This window comes from Chiloscyllium plagiosum, chromosome 18 (genome assembly GCF_004010195.1).
Source record: "Chiloscyllium plagiosum isolate BGI_BamShark_2017 chromosome 18, ASM401019v2, whole genome shotgun sequence".
Lineage (NCBI taxonomy): Eukaryota > Metazoa > Chordata > Chondrichthyes > Orectolobiformes > Hemiscylliidae > Chiloscyllium > Chiloscyllium plagiosum.
In genome coordinates, this window is record NC_057727.1 from 4,541,217 (window position 1) to 4,558,088 (window position 16,872).

At 42.6% G+C, this 16,872-nt stretch overlaps 1 protein-coding gene and 1 non-coding gene across 2 annotated transcripts in view; both read right to left on the minus strand.

Annotated features, from left to right (window-relative positions):
- Nucleotides 1–16,872, minus strand: part of mcm2 (minichromosome maintenance complex component 2) — a 44,005-nt gene that overhangs the window by 5,159 nt on the left and 21,974 nt on the right. The window contains exons 11-15 of the mRNA XM_043707602.1: nucleotides 16,503–16,753; nucleotides 13,017–13,143; nucleotides 9,567–9,679; nucleotides 7,745–7,987; nucleotides 2,828–3,010 (exon numbers count right to left, since the gene is read on the minus strand). Of these exons, the coding sequence (XP_043563537.1) occupies nucleotides 2,828–3,010; nucleotides 7,745–7,987; nucleotides 9,567–9,679; nucleotides 13,017–13,143; nucleotides 16,503–16,753 (917 nt within the window). The remainder of the gene's footprint in view (nucleotides 1–2,827; nucleotides 3,011–7,744; nucleotides 7,988–9,566; nucleotides 9,680–13,016; nucleotides 13,144–16,502; nucleotides 16,754–16,872) is intronic.
- LOC122559277 lies at nucleotides 610–728 on the minus strand. Its single transcript, XR_006314380.1, has one exon. It is a non-coding gene; the product is annotated as a 5S ribosomal RNA (ribosomal RNA).

Consider the following 16,872-nt stretch of genomic DNA (forward strand, 5'->3'; position numbering starts at 1 on the left):
TCTGATTGAGACATATAAGCTTATTAAAGGATTGGACACTCTGGAGGCAGGAAACATGTTTCTGCTGATGGGTGAGTGCCGAACCAGAGGACACAGCTTACAAATATGGGGTAGACCATTTAGGACAGAGATGAGGAGACATTTCTTCACCCAGAGAGTGGTGGCTGTGTGGAATGCTCTGTCCCAGAGGGCAGTGGAGGCCCAGTCTCTGGATTCATTTAAGAAAGAGTTGGATAGAGCTCTCAAGGATAGTGGAATCAAGGGTTATGGAGATAAGGCAGGAACAGGATACTGATTAAGGATGATCAGCCATGATCATATTGAATGGTGGTGCAGGCTGGAAGGGCAGAATGGCCAACTCCTGCACCTATTGTCTATTGTCCGCCTTTCCTGACTGCCACCCGCAGACAGCGTGCAGCCCCAATCCCTTTCTTTCCGCCTTTCTTGCTGATTTTGGCAGCGCTCCGCTCTCCTCCCCTCCGTGTCTCGTGCCTGCAGGAGACTGATGCCAGGCACAGCAGCAGCAGCAGCAAAAATAACCTGCCGCTCCATTGCCTGGCACAAGACAAGTGCAGAGGGGTGACTTGAGCAGCCACTGCTGGCGGAAAAAGCCTACTGCACCTGGTATTCCCAGGCGGTTTCCCATCCAAGTACTAACCAGGCCTGAGTCTGCTTAGCTTCCGAGATCAGACGAGATCTGGCGTTTTCAGACTAGTATGGCCGTAGGCGCTGGCCCCTGCCTTTTCTGCCTACTTCAAGGCGTGCTGGCCAGCCACATTTTCTTTGTTGCTCTTTCTCTTTATCCCCTTTGGCTTTTTTTTCTCTTTTCTCTTTGCTCTTCCTCCTCCGTGCGTGCTTCCCTCCCTCCGTCTCTCCAGCTGCCTTTCAGCCAGCCCTTGCCCACCAGGCTCCTGTAGTCTCCCACATCCCCACACAGGCGAACTGCAAGCCCTCCCCCTGCTTCATAGGGCCGCAGCCTGCATTCTCTCATCCTTCCACACTCCTCCACCCCTCCATTTCGGAATGCCGGGCACTGACCAGTGGGGTACCGCACGGGTCAGTACTGGGACCGCAGCTTTTTACAATCTATCTTCAGGATATACAAGATGGTATTAGCAATAACATTCGCAAATTTCATCAGCTGGGTGGCAGGGTGAAATGTGATGAGGATGTTAGGAGATTACAGGGTGACCTGGACAAGTTAGGTGAGTGCTCAGATGCATGGCAGATGCACTTTCACGTGGATAAATGGATCCTTATCCACTTTGGTGGCAAGAACAGGAAGGCAGATTACCACCTAAGTGGAATCAATTTAGGTAAAGGGGCAGTACAGAGAGATCTGGGGGTTCTTGTACACCACTCAATGAAGGTAAGCATGCAGGTACAGCAGGTAGTGAAGAAGGCTAATAGCATGCTGGCCTTCATAACAAGAGGGATTGAGTATAGCAGCAAAGAGGTCCTTCTGCAGCTGTACAGGGCCCTGGTGAGACCACACCTGGAGTACTGTGTGCAGTTCTGGTCTCCAAATTTGAGGAGAGACATTCTGGCTATTGAGGGAATGCAGCGTAGGTTCACGAGGTGAATTCCTGGAATGGCGGGATTACCTTACACTGAAAGACTGGAGCGACTGGGCTTGTGTACCCTTGAGTTTAGAAGACTGAGAGGGGATCTGGTTGGGACATATAAGATGATCAAAGGATTGGACACTCTGGCGGCAGGCAACATGTTTCCGCTGCGGGGTGAGTGCCGAAACAGAGGACACAGCTTAAAAATACGGGGTAGACCATTTAGGACAGAGATGGGGAGAAACTTCTTCACCCAGAGAGTGGTGGCTGTATGGAATGCTCTTCCCCAGAGGGCAGTGGAGGCCCAGTCTCTGGATTCATTTAAGAAAGAGTTGGATAGAGCTCTCAAGGATAGTGGAATCAAGGGTTATGGAGATAAGGCAGGAACAGGATACTGATTAAGGATGATCAGCCACGATCACATTGAATGGTGATGCAGGATCGAAGGGCAGAATGGCCTACTCCTGCACCTATTGTCTATTGTCATAACTGACCACTCCCCCCCCCGCCATTGTTAAATTCGACTCTTTCCCAGACATTTTGGTATCTCTGCCTTTATGACCACACTGAAGAAAAAACACCCAAGGATAAAATAACCTTGTTAAAAGGGCAGCAGTGTCATATGTGTATTTGACTCCAGAGGATCCACAAGGTCTGCACTCTAAACATGCAAAATTAGGTAAGAATTCGTCACTTACAATCATAGGCCTACCAACCCTATTTAAGACAAAGACACAAGATGTAAGAGCAGAAGTAGGCCATTCAGTTTCAGCCTGTTCTGTTGTTCAATGAGATCATGGCTGATCTGGTAATCCGCAACACCACTTTCCTGCCTTTTTCCTATTATACTTTTGTTTTGTGCAGTACAAGAAGAAACATTTATGTCACACTATTCCTTCATGTATCTGATATGATCTTAAACTTTCTGGAGTAATCATGTCCAGGATTCTTTGTCAGAGGATTGAAAAGAACAGGGTTAAAATTTCCAGTCAGCCTTACAGAGCTGGGAGCATTCTTTTATTTATACCCGGTACTGAAGAAAGATCAAGACAGTTTGACTTGACATAATCAGATTACAAATAACAAGGGGGAAAAAGAGTAACCCATATCCATGTATTTTATTGATAAGAAAATCTAATCACTAGTAAAATGAAGCGTTTCACACTTTTCAATTAGTGCTCAAAACTACAGCCATTTTCCATTTTACCACACAACAGTAGGAGTAACAAAAAAGCAATGAAACAAGTCTCCCACAGGCTCACCTTCCTCATGCTCCTCATTACACTGAACTTCTGTGTGTCGATAAAGCTTTCCAGCATGACCCGAATGGCCATGTTGACATCATCCTCCATCACATAATCTCGGAGGTGAATGCGAGCGTGTGCCTCAGCCATACGAATCATGGATTCAATGTGTCGCACTGTGATAGGAATACTGCCAGTAGCCTGTACGAGAGAAAGGGTACTTTCTGTAAACCTGTATGAAACTGGCCACATTAAGAGAATGCTTAAACCTCAGTACAGATTTTGTTTTTGGAAAGGCGGAGTTCAGTCTCCAACTTATTGTACATTTATCAAGTGGCAATGTAGTACTTAGGGCTAGGACTAATAATCCAGGGGCCTAGGCTGGAGGTATGGGTTTGAATCTCACCACGGCAGATGGTCAAAATTAGAGGTCGATTTTTAAAAAAAATCTGGTATTTAAAGCTGGTCTAATGGCAATCACCTAATCATGTTCAATTGATGTAAAAAACCCGTCTGGTTCAATGGCCTTTCGAGAAGGAAATCTGCCATCCTGATCCGGTCTAGCCATGTGAGTCCAGACTCTCAGCAATGCAGTTGTCCCTTAACTGTCTTCTGAAAGGCCTAGCAAGCCACTCAATTTGTACCACATCAGTTTAGGCAATGAAAATGGTATTGGCAAACAACACAGCTCTGCTGCTCCAACTTATCAATATCTGGAGGTTTGTACCACGATTGGGAGATCTGCCCCACAGACTCAGGAAGCAGAAGCCTGACTTAGTCATATTCATGGAATCATGCCGTACAGACAATGCCTCAAACCAATACCATCATAAACCCTTTCCTACCAATAGATCCATTGAAAGGGATGGTGTAATGATACACAGTTGGGAGTACCCATCATTGACTCTGAACCCCACCACAAAGTCTCACATTAATCTGAAGCATCAGATTAAACATGGGAGGGAGCCCTCTTGCTGATTAATATCTAGCATCCCTCTTCATCTGAGGAACAACAAGTCCTACACATTGAATAAAACTTGTAGCAAGCTTGGAAGGTAGCAAAGGCATAGAATGTACTTTGGGTGAAGGATTTCTGTGCCCAACACCAAAAGTAGCTCAGTCCGAAAGGGCACAGATGCTATACTTAGGCTGCAGCAAGCGATAAAGGAACCAACAAGAGGGAAAAATTGACATGACTTCATCCTCACCAAGTTAGTTGCTTCTGTTGCATTTTGAACTTCTCTACCCTAGGGAAAACACCATTGCTATTCACCCTATCTATGCTGCTCAGCATTTTATAAACTTCTATAAGGTTACCCCTTAACCTCCCACGCTCCAGTGAAAAAAATTCCCAGCCAATCTGCCTCTCCCTATAACTCAAACCTTCCAGCCCTGGCAACATCCTGGTGAATCTTTTCTTAACTCTCTGCAATTTAGTAATATCTTTCCTATCGTAGGACAACCAGAACTATACACAGTACTTCAAAAGTGGCCTGTCCAAGGTCCTGTACAACCTTAACATGAGGTCTCATTTACAGTTCCTCAGTTCAGCCCATAGGACTCGAGAGTGCTTGCCTCCTCATTACATCCTCCCTCAGCACAGATGTGATTGTTTCCAATCAGTAATGCTACTCCACCCTCTCTGCAGTTTGTTCCAGCCTTCTTGTAAACCTTATAACCTGCTGGGTTTAATCTCCGGCCCTGACCATCCCACAGCCATGTCTCCATAATGGCTACTAGATCACAGTTTCTAATTTGAAACTATGCCTGCAGTTTATTTACTTCGTTCCTTAGACTCAGTGTATTTGTATAAAGAGCTCTAATTTTGGCTGAACTGTCTAAATCTTTCCTTCAGCATTTTTTATTATTTCTTCCTCCTGGCTTACTCTTGATATAGGAGCAGGACATTCAGCCCATTGACTCCACACCACCCCTCTGAACAACATCCCACCCAGAACCACCCTCCTACCCCTGCATTTCCCACGGCTAATTCACCTAGCCTACACATTCCTAGATACTATGGGCAATTTAGCATGACCAATCCAAATAAAATGCACATCCTTGGACTGTGAGAGAAAACCAGAGCACCCAGAGGATATCCACACAGACAACGGGAGATTGTACAAACTCCACGCAGTCGCCTCAGGGTGGATTCAAACCCAGGTCCCTGACGCTATGAGGCTAACCAGTGAGCCGTCTTAATACACTCAATACACTTTTTAACAGTCCGCCTTGTTCACTAAACTTGCCCAGTTTGCACATTCCAAAAGACTCTACCTTCTCCTTACGTTCTGACCTGCTGCTCTGATTCTCACCCCTCATACAAGTTCTCCACTCAGCCTCTGATCCAAAGAAAATCTTCATGTATCTAACTTTGCTTCATAACTGATGTTTTCCACTCCAATCAACATCCTCAAACACCTTCACGGTACTCTCTAGTCTAATTACCCTATCCTATACTGACAGTACTGTATACAGTCCATGTAATTGGATTACTTCATAGATTTCCAGCGTAATGTCCCCATTCTTATATCTCAGCTAATAAGTGTCCCACGTGACTTCTCAACTGACCTTTCTTCCTGTCCAGTCACCTTCAGGAATGTGTGGACATTTCTCTACACGTCAGGTTCCTACCATGTATTGTACGTTTCCTTGCCTTGTTACACATAAAAACAGAAATTGCTGGAAAAGCTCAGCAGGTCTGGCAGCATCTATGAAGGGAAATCAGACTTAACGTTTCAGGTCCAGTCACCCTCCCACAGAACTTGACTTGTCAGTTTAGTTGACTTTCCTCAAAAGCATTATATCACTTTTCATCAGACTGAATTGTATTTGCCTCACTTTTCCATTCACCTGACTTGTCCATGGTTCTATTTAGTCCAAAGTTTTCTTCTCATCAACCACACACAACTTATTTATCATCTGCAAGCCTCCTAATAATGCTTCTATGTTTACATCTAGACCATTGATATATACTACAAATAGCAAGACACCTTTTATAGAAACCTGCAGAACCATGCAAATGTGTTTAAGTCAGTGATGACAATTATTTTTTGCTTCCTGTCTTCAATTTTAATTTCAGATTCAACTTGCCCTGTGCCTTGAACCCCACAGGTTTTTACTTTCATGACAAGTCGGCAATGTGGGATCGTGTCTAAAGCCTTGCTACGAGAAAGTGAGGACAGCAGATGCTGGAGATCAGAGCTGGAAAATGTGTTGCTGGAAAAGCGCAGCAGGTCAGGCAGCATCAAAGCAGCAGGAGAATTGACATTTCGGGCATAAGCCCTTCTTCAGGATTCCTGAAGAAGGGCTTATGCCCGAAATGTCGATTCTCCTACTCCTTTGATGCTGCCTGACCTGTTGCGCTTTTCCAGCAACACATTTTTCAGCTAAAGTCTTGCTACAGCAAACAGACTCCCTGTCCTAACTGAGTCTTATTTGTTACCTCGCCAACAGCATTTGTTTAGCAGCTATTATGAAGTATATTTGAGGAACTTTGAAGTGAAATAATTACTTAGCTAGAATAGTAAATTGCCATAGTTGCACCCAGAGGGCTGCTCTTAGAAACAAATATCTGGTGGGTGGTTTAATCTAAGGGTCACTACACCTCAAGGAATGGAAGAGGGTGAAAACGATCTCAACTGGAGCAGGAATGAAACCACACTGTTGGTATCATTCTGCATTGCAAACTAGTCATTCAGCCAACCAAGCTAACCAACTCCATTTAAATAAATTACAATCAGTTAACGTGGATTACCAAGAGAAAGCGATGTTCAACAAAGCTTAAGAGAGTTCTTTGTGTGAGGGTTACAGATATAAGTGCACAGTCTCAAAGATTCCAATGTTAATGCACAGGTGAACCATATGGAATTAGGAGGTATCAAATTAGATATAAAACTGAAGAGTTGTCATTCAGATTTTAAAGTAGGTGGCAGTTCACTACTTTGTTCAATGTGTACACTAAATTATATACATTAATATTTACACAGCACAGAATCAGGCCAGAGAGGCATTTGTGGTTCACACAGTGCGCTCCCAGTGTACTTCATTTAAACCCATCACCACATTCAATTGTGTTCTCCTTATCTACTTCTTTTAATGCCTCTATGCGATTTACCTTAACCACTCTACAATGTAACAGGCTCTATGTGCTTAATATCAGACAGCGTTTTGCCTATTTCAAACTGACTGAAAATAATTTCTTGCTCGTTGAACAGTTTTTGGGATTCTTGATGCTCTGGTATAGTATCTTGAAACACAACAACATCAGGAGGTGGATTTCCTATTTATGCATTGAGTGGCTAGAAATTGGATTGCACTGCTCAGGTGTGTGGTGGAGCCAGTTCAAGTGCAGCTTTGAAAGAGAATGGAATCATAATTTGATGAGAGAGGATTTTCAAAAATCCAAGTGGACTAGGATGGAGTTACTTTCACAGAGGACTACCATGGATACCAAAATCTGAAGGGTCGCCACCTGAACTGGAAGCATTCTATGATGTAAAACTAGAAATTGAAAGAAAAAGGTATTACATTTTATTAACATATTCAGAAAATTTTAAAACAATGATTGAAATGCTAAATTTCATTGTTACTGAGTTTTCAAAAACAAAGTCACACATGTGAATAGAGAAGCAAAGAAAATTGCTTTATAATAACAATTCTCTATAGTCCCAGTTTCTCTTCAGAATTATTAAGAGGAAGCAATGGTATGGGGGCTCAGAATACAGGACCTTGATATCTTGAAGATGTAAAATCAATACAGAGAGCCCGAAAAAGGGTGTCTAAATTTGCGGATATACAAACAGCAGGAAAGCAAAGAAAGAAAGCAGCACGTTGACTCTGTTCAAATAGCTACTGAGATGATAAAGGAACTATGAAGAAATCTTCAAACAAGCACAAGTGAGGGTCAGAGTGGAAAACTAATAGCTTTCTTACCATCGACTCTTTACGGAGGTCACTGTACATCTTGGCCACTTTGTCCTGGTCCATCTGGTTCAATTTGGGATGAACTTTCTCTTTGCCATAGATTATGTATTTTTTCAGCAGTTCCTGTGGAATGGGATCCACCCCATATGTGTTTGGCAAGTAAGCTTCTTCTGCATCTCCATTCATACAGTCTTTATTGCTTGGGTGGTTTTTGATATGACTGGCCACAACAAAGCGAGCCAGTAATTCATCCTGTACAAGACAGATGGTGAATATTTACAGCTGTCATTCGGTGATATGTAGCATTAAAAATTCTCAAAATAATCGGGGATAAGGAAGGATGGCACAGTGTCCCAGTAGTACATGACACTAGATTTACAATTAGTTGAAAATTTACAACACGGGAAACCATTCAGACCATTCTTGTATCTGATAAAATATATCCAGCCGAATCCAGTTGTTAGCTCTCGGTCTGCAGCTCTCTGAATAAGCGCACCATGAGTGCATATTGCATATGAAAAATAAAGTTCTGAGGGTTTCTCCCTCATCACCCTCAATGGGGCAGCACGTTGGCTCAGTGGTTAGCACTGTTGCCTCACAGCGGCAGGGACCCAGGTTCGATTCCTGCTTTGGGTGACTGTCCACATTCTCCCCATGTCTGCATGGGTTGCCTCCAGGTGCTCTGGTTTCCTCTCACAAGATGTGCAGGTTAGGTGAATTGGCTGTGCTAAATTGACCATAGCGCTCAGGGATATATAGGTTAGGTACATGAGGGGTAAATGAGGGGAATGGGTCTGGGTGGGATGCTCTTCAGAGGGTTGGTGTGGACTTGTTGGGCCGAATGGCCTGTTTCCACACAGTAGGGATCCTAATTCTAAAATCCTTTCAGAAAGTGAATCCCAGGTTCCCACCATCAATCACCTGGGTGAAGAAATTCTCAATTTCCTTCTTGCCTTTCTACCAATAACTTAATTTAAAACCCATGGAATGGTGGCCCTTATTTCAAGTAGGTTGGATGCCTTACTGAAACTGTATAAAGTACTGGTGAGACCACATCTGGAGTACTGAGAGCAATTTTGGTTCCATTATTTAAATAAAGATTTCAATTCATTGCAGATAGCTCAGAGAAGTCTCATTAGGATGATGCCTAATGAGCAAAGGCTGAAGAGGTTGGGACTCTACCTTCTGAAGTTTAGCAGAATGAGAGGGGAGTTCATTGAAACATAGAATTCTTAAGGGGCTTGCCAGGGTAAATGCTAAGGGGCTGTTTCCCCTCATGTGACAATCTAGGACCAAAGGGCAGAGATTCAGAGTAAGAGTGCCCATTTAAGTCTGAGATGAGGAAGAATTTCTTTTCAAAGGGAGGGTTGAGTGCCTTTGGAAAGCCTTGCCACGGGGAAAGGGCAGGAAAGTGAGAAATGTCAGCTCAGCCATGATCCTATTGAATGGCAGAGCAGACTTAAGGGGCCAAATGGTCTCCTTCCGTTCTTATTTCTTACCACTGATTGAAAAGAAACTCAAGGTCCAACACAGTAACCTGGTACAATTTTAAATCACATTATCTCAATAATGGTAAAAACAATGACTGCAGACGCTGGAAACCAGATTCTGAATTAGTGGTGCTGGAAGAGCACAGCAGTTCAGGCAGCATCCGAGGAGTAGTGATTTTACTGCTCCTTTGGATGCTGCCTGGACTGCTGTGCTCTTCCAGCACCACTTATCCAGTTATCTCAGTAATGGGCATAGCCAATTTATTTGGCTCTAAGTAGGTGGTGTAATATGACATTTATATCAAAAATATATGTGAATGAGGACCAAATTTAAATCATACCTGAACAGGGTCAATGGTGTCTCTAACAACACAAAGAATGTCAAATCTGGACACAATAGGCTCTGATAGATCCACATTTTCCGCAAAGGTCAAAGAAGGATCATACCGGCCACCTGAACAGAGCAAAGGTACATTAAAAACTTTAAACATAGTCTCTCAGATGATCCTGAAATGTTATTTCACTATTCATCGATAAGACCATAACATGCAACGGCAAAATAATCGTTCAGCCCATCAAGTCTACTCCACCATTTAATGAGATCATGGCTAATCTGACAATCCTCAACTCCACTTTCCTACCTGATCCCGATAGCCTCAGATTCCCTGACTGATTAAAAAATTGTCTATCTCAGCATGGAATATATTTAATGACTCAGCCCTGTCAAATGATCTCATCACATACCAAACATGATAAAGAGCAGCTTGGAACATTTGTGCCCATTCCAACACAGGATCTAAAGCACTAATACAAGAATGTCAAATTCTGTGTGTCAATGTTCCCAGTACTGAAAACCTGTAGCTTGCTTTAATTTTTCAATTAAACTATAAAAGTTATTCAATGGCATTCAGAAGATAAGCTTTACCTTCACACTCGGGTCCTGGCCAAGACTTTTTCCTAACCTCCCACCCACAAAAATGTAGATCATTCATCACGTAGAATCTTTCCTTGCAGAGTTAGAGTGCATGAAATTCATGACAGCAATGGATTTTCCTAAATTTGACATTTGATAAGGTGCTACAGAAATTCCAAGTCTTTTTGTATATTCAATAACTAGAACAAACCTTGTACTGGACAAGAGAGGGATTTTGCTCCAACTGAAACAGTTAAAATGCACTCTAAAAGAATCATGATTTCTCCAGTCTTTTTATCTTTAGAGATACAATAGACCAGCTGTATTTTTCCAGTGTCTATTTTTAATTCAGAATTTTGAAATTTGAGATTTCCTTTTTATTAACTTGGGATATAATAAAAAGCTAAACAAACCCATCATTTTTCAACACCTAAATCAGTAAATTTTGCTAAGCATCCCATTTGTTGACACTCAATGCCAAACATTTTTTTTTAAAAAAAAGGTCCCTAAACAGTAACAGCTCACTCTGATAAGACTTGCAGAGATTATATTGCAAGCATCAATTGAATGTTCAGAAACATTCTATGAGCAGCAACATAAACAACAAGATACCATGCAAGAACTGAAAAAAACCCACTTCGGACAGACTAGCAGGAATCATGCCACCAGGATACATGAACACCAATTGGCCACCAAAAGACATGACCTACTATCACTAGTTTCCCTACATACAGACAAAGAAGGACATCACTTTGACCGGGACTACACACACATCCTAGGACAGGCGAAACAAAGACACACACACGCATGGCATTCTAACCAGAACTCCATCAATAAACACATAGACTTAGATCCTATCTAACTTCCCTTGAAAAGAAAACCGGAAATTACATCACCCACCTTAAGAAACCAAGACCTATAAATAAAGAGGTGGGACATACCTGCAGTGCTTCACCGGAGACTCTCACTGATTATGTTACCTGGTGTGGTGACAAAACGTCTGAAAACAAACCTTCAAGCTCAGCGAGCTAATTTACAGTCATATCATCAACTTGAGCTACAAATCTTCTCAAGTCGATAAATAACCAAATTTGAGTTATCTAATAAAGGGGAAATGGTGGCTAAATCACTAGGCATACTTCCTACTCTATAATGAATAATACAAAGAAACCTAACCCCAACCAAACATGGTCTTGATCTTCATTTCCAAGAACACCTTAGCCTTTCAGCACGGTGTAAGACTTGAACCCACAGAATTTGAATTCAAGACTAGACTTGCATTGCTTCAGGCAATAACTGAACCTGTAGAACACTGCCTTAAATGAAGTTTTTATTTTGAGTAGTATTATAGAATATCCTATAGTACTTCACAGCCAATTCAGCACTTTTCAGTGTCGTCACAACCACAATGTAGAAAATACTGAAGAAAATTTACCAATAGCTAACTCACAAAAACATTAGAGAGAGATAAATGCCCAGACATTTTCATATAAAAGTGATTGTGAGATGGATATCATCTTGGATTAAGAGTAGTCTTTCCCTGCTCCTCTTTGAAGTAGTCTTTTGGGAATCATTTGCGTTTAAGGGCATGCAGACCAAGCGTTGGTTTACGGATTCATCTCAGAGGCATCACAGTGCTCTGCAGTATTACGTTGAGCGTGTCAGCCTAAAATCGATGCTTAAGTCTGAAGATTGTGACTTCAGTCTTCACACTTAAGAAGAGGCAAGTACTACCCACTGAGCCATCAGCAGTTTTAAAAAGCTTGCCTTGTACGAAATTATTAAATATTACAGGTAGGCTGTGGTGTAGTGGTAATATCACTGGACTAGCAATCCTGAAGAAGGGCTTGTGCCCGAAACGTCGATTCTCCTGTTCCCTGGATGCTGCCTGACCTGCTGCGCTGTTCCAGCAACACATTTTTGGCAATCCAGAACCCCAAGTTAAATGTTCTCAGAACTTGGATTCAAATCCCATCATGGCAGATGGTGAAAGTTAAATTCAGTAAACAAGTTTGGAAAAATGCAGGTCTTATCGTGAACACTCTCTCTTTCAATGATTATCTTCAGGTAAGACAACCTGTCGCCCTTACCTGGTCACTTATGCATGACTCCAAACCCCACAGCAATATCAGTGACACTCAACTGCCCTTTGGGCAATCAGGTCCAGGCAACAATGCTGGTCTTGCCAGTAATGCCCACAAAATAAATTCAACATTACAGATGAGATATTGGTAAAATTTCATCAATTAAAGTCAATGGATCATTTCAATTGCAAAGGTAGATTTAGCTTCTCTATATCTGGGGCTAATGAGTACACTATTCCTCGAGGAGACCAGAACCATTGCTCATTGATTTTGTTTTTTTTTTCAATCTGTACAAGTCAGTTGTAATTAATTCGAATAAGGTGGATTTGTTTTTGGTGAATGCTTTCCAAAAACTGGAAATATAGAGGCACTTATTAGATCAAACACATCCTTCTACTTCAACTAGCATCATGCTCATAGATACTTATCACAAAAATGGAGTTGCTGACTAATCAGTCATCAATCCTTCAACAAGGTATAATGAAAACCTCAGGCCAACCAAATGTCTTTTCATGCTCAAGTGCTCTCTGATATACTGAGCAAGCCACTCAGTTATATTAAAAGGTGTTCAAATGTTGCATGGACAGTAAAGCGCCCAAGGATATCCTGTGTTTGTGAAATATGCTACAAGGATAAAAGTTCTTGTGCACTGCATATCTCAATGTTTTTGTAGATTTTCCTCCAATTCTCACTGATCAACAATACATGCTGATCAGTGCAACCTGAAGCCAGTTTGGGTCCTAGATTCTGCAATACAATCTACTATTTGGAAGTGTTGATTGATTTATTTTTACCTATGGGATTGGCAGCAGCAATTATTGTGCATCTGGCCTGCAGAGAAGTCACAATACCAGCCTTAGAGATGGAAATGCTCTGCTGTTCCATAGCCTCATGAATACTGGTCCTGTCTTGTTCATTCATCTGAAAGTTAAAAAGCAGTGTCATTACACATGTTTATTCTTCCATCAGCACCACCAAAATAATTTCTTATTATTATAATTACTCCGCGAACTCTCACAAGCAGGAAATTGGCAGCCTGTTATGTTATTACATTTCAAGATTACTTAAATGCCTATAAAACACTGGGAAGTTCAGGAGTCATGAAAGACACCATATAAATGCAATCTATTGTTTAAGTAAATTTTTTAAAAAGAGTGTCTACAGGAAGCTGGTTTGATTCTCAGTCTGTACAATGTGATGTGGCTGTGGGAGAATAATAGGGAGAAAGTGAGGATTGCAGATGCTGGAGATCAGAGTCAGAAAGTGTGGTGCTAGAAAAGCGCAGGCAGTCAGGCTCCATCTGAGGAGCAGGAGAGTTGTCTTTTCGATCATAAGCCGTTCATCAGGAATGGATCAGCTGAGACTTTATTCACTCGAATGTGGCATGTTGAAGGGTGATCTTGTAGAGGTTTATAAAATCATGAGGGGCATACACAAGGTGAACAGCAAAAGGCCTTTTCCCTGGGATAGGGGAGTTACAAACTAGGAAGCATTTCTTTTAAGGTGAGAGGAGCAAGGTTTCAAAGGAAGCGGAGGGGCACTTTTCATGCAGAGCTTTGTGAGTATATGGAACAAGCTGTCAGAGAAAGTGATTGAATCGTGTACAATTACAACATTGAAAAACCATATCGACAGATACACATAGGAAAGGTTTAGAGGGATATGGGCCAAACAGTGGCAAGTAGGCTAATTCAGTTTAGGCAAGCTGGCTGGCATGAACAGGTTGGGCTGAAGGGCCTATTTCCATGCTGTATGACTACATTCTCTGTGGAAGGATGGAGATGGGTGAAGGGGAGGAATAGCTACAGTTACAAGTATAGGAGCCTCTTTCTTGATTTTTCTTCATTCTATCACGTGATGTGGATACTGCTGGCAGGGTCAAGATTTATTACGCATCCTTAGTTTCTCAAAAAAGTCAGGAGTCAGTTGAATTGCTCAAAGCCTAGAGTCACATGTAGGCCAGACCAGTAAGGCAGATTTCCTTCCTAAAGGACAGTGGCCAAATGTTTCACCATGCAAAATAAAATGGCAATGCAATGCTAGCACTGTTGCCATTAAGGAAGCTATTTTTAATTACAGAATTTTATTGAATTCAAATTCCATCAAGGTGGGATTCAAACCCATGACCCCAGAACGTTTACCTGGGGCTCTAGATTCCTAGTCCAGTTACCGCAACACAACTGCCTTCAATTACTTCCTAGGTGTAAACGACATGCTAATTTCTCCCCCTTCAATTCTCAGGAAAGGTATTTATGGACAACACCTGGTCACCTTTTAAGAAGGTTCAAAGTTTGTGCCGAAGATTTGTAGCTCGGGTGCTCGTTGTTGTGGTTCTGTTCACCGAGCTGGAAGTTTTTGTTGCAAACGTTTCGTCCCCTGGCTAGGCGACATCATCAGTGCTTGAGAGCCTCCTGCGAAGCGCTTCTTTGATGTTTCCTCCGGTGTTTATAGTGGTCTGTCCCTGCCGCTTCCGGTTGAAGACAGGAAGGCAGCTAACAATCCGCATACATGAACATCAACTAGCCACGAAACGACACGAACAGCTATGTACAAGAAAGCGAGCTATAAACATTTTTAAAAAGTCTGAATTTCTTCAGATGTTACACAGAAAAAGAGTGAGATTTGGTCCTCCAGAAAGTACATGTGGAGAAATAATAATGGAAAATAAAAACATATTGGGCAGGTATTTTGCTTCAGTCTCACAACATCCCACAAGTCTCTGTAAATCAGGAAATGGAAGGGAAAGAGGAACTCAAGAAAATTACAACCATTAGGGAAGTGGTGCTGAGTAAATTGTGGGAGCTGTGGGCGGAAATGTGAAGTAATGTGTTTGTTGTGGTTCTGTTCGCCGAGCTGGGAGTTTTTGTTGCAAATGTTTCGTCCCCTGGCTAGGCGACATCATCAGTGCTTGGGAGCCTCCTGCGAAGCGCTTCTTTGATGTTTCCTCCGGTTTTATAGTGGTCTGTCCCTGCCGCTTCCGGTTGTCAGTTTCAGCTGTCCGCTGTAGTGGTTGGTATATTGGGTCCAGGTCGATGTGTTTGTTGATGGAGTTTGTGGATGAATGCCATGCCTCTAGGAATTCCCTGGCTGTTCTCTGTCTGGCTTGCTCTATGATAGTAGTGTTGTCCCAGTCGAATTCACGCAGACAACAAGCAACATGAATTCGACTGGGACAACACTACTATCATAGGGCAAGCCAGACAGAGAACAGCCAGGGAATTCTTAGAGGCATGGCATTCATCCACAAACTCCATCAACAAACACATCGACCTGGACCCAATATACCAACCACTACAGCGGACAGCTGAAACTGACAACCGGAAGCGGCAGGGACAGACCACTATAAACACCGGAGGAAACATCAAAGAAGCGCTTCGCAGGAGGCTCTCAAGCACTGATGATGTCGCCTATCCAGGGGACGAAACGTTTGCAACAAAAACTTCCAGCTCGGTTTTAAGAAGGTAACATTGTGTATGAAACAAGTTCTGATGCAACAGAATGTGTTGCTACAAAACACGGAACGCAATGCGTAGAATCACAGAATCCCTACAGTGTGAAAGCAGCCATTTAGCCATTGAGTTCACATTGAATCTCTGAAGAGCATCCCTCACACCCTATCTCTCTAACCTTGCATTTCCCATGGCAAATCCACCTGGCTGGCAAACCAGGGGCAATTCAGCATGGCCAATTCATCCAACCTACACATTTTTGGACTGTGGGACGAAATCGGAGGAAACCCATGCACACACAGGGAGAATGTGCAAATTCCACACACTCACCCAAGCGTAGAATAGAACCAGTGTGCCTGGTGCTGTGGGACAGTAGTGCTAACCACTGAACCAAGATGCAGTACAGCTGAGTCAACTAAACTGATGTCAGACTGGACCTACAGGCTGCTTGCGCTCTGATCATGTTTTCCTCCCAGATAAGATTTAGTGAACCAATTAGCTTTATGCAACAAGCTAGTAGCTTTACTGTCTTGGCCTTTTCATTTCAGATGTGTTTTCAACCAGAATTCAAATTCTCAATTTAGGATGGTGTCATTATTATGGTCCAATAACAAGCACTAATTATGAACTTGGGCAAGTAACAAGTGAAGATCAGGTTAAGTTTAGGAGTGGATTACTACTTCAAAACGTAAAAGAAAACTGCAAAGATGGTAACTGGGAGCTCAACAACACACTTGGCAAAAAACTACCCTCTACAAGTGGAAAGGAGCTGGGTGGTGGCACAGGCTGAAAAAGGAGAAGCTAAAATATTTCAAATGCAGTTTTTCTTACCTTGTCAAACTCATCTATAAGACAGACACCCCTATCTGCTAACACCAGAGCACCAGCCTCCAAAGTCCATTCCCTGCTCACTGGGTTCCTCTGCACATAGGCAGTTAGACCAACGGCAGAAGCACCTTGACCAGTGGTGAAAACTGCTCGACTGGAGACCTTCTCAGCATACTTCAGGAACTGTGATTTGGCTGTGCCTGGGTCACCGCATAAGAGAACATTGATGTCTCCACGGACTTTGTGCTTCCCACCTGAAATCCAAACAACCAGGAAGAAAACTATTGCTTAAAATCCGTAAGAATTAAGTAGAAATAAGGGAAAATCGAAGACCTTCATAATGTTAACTCGGTTCTTTTGGTTGTTGTGATGA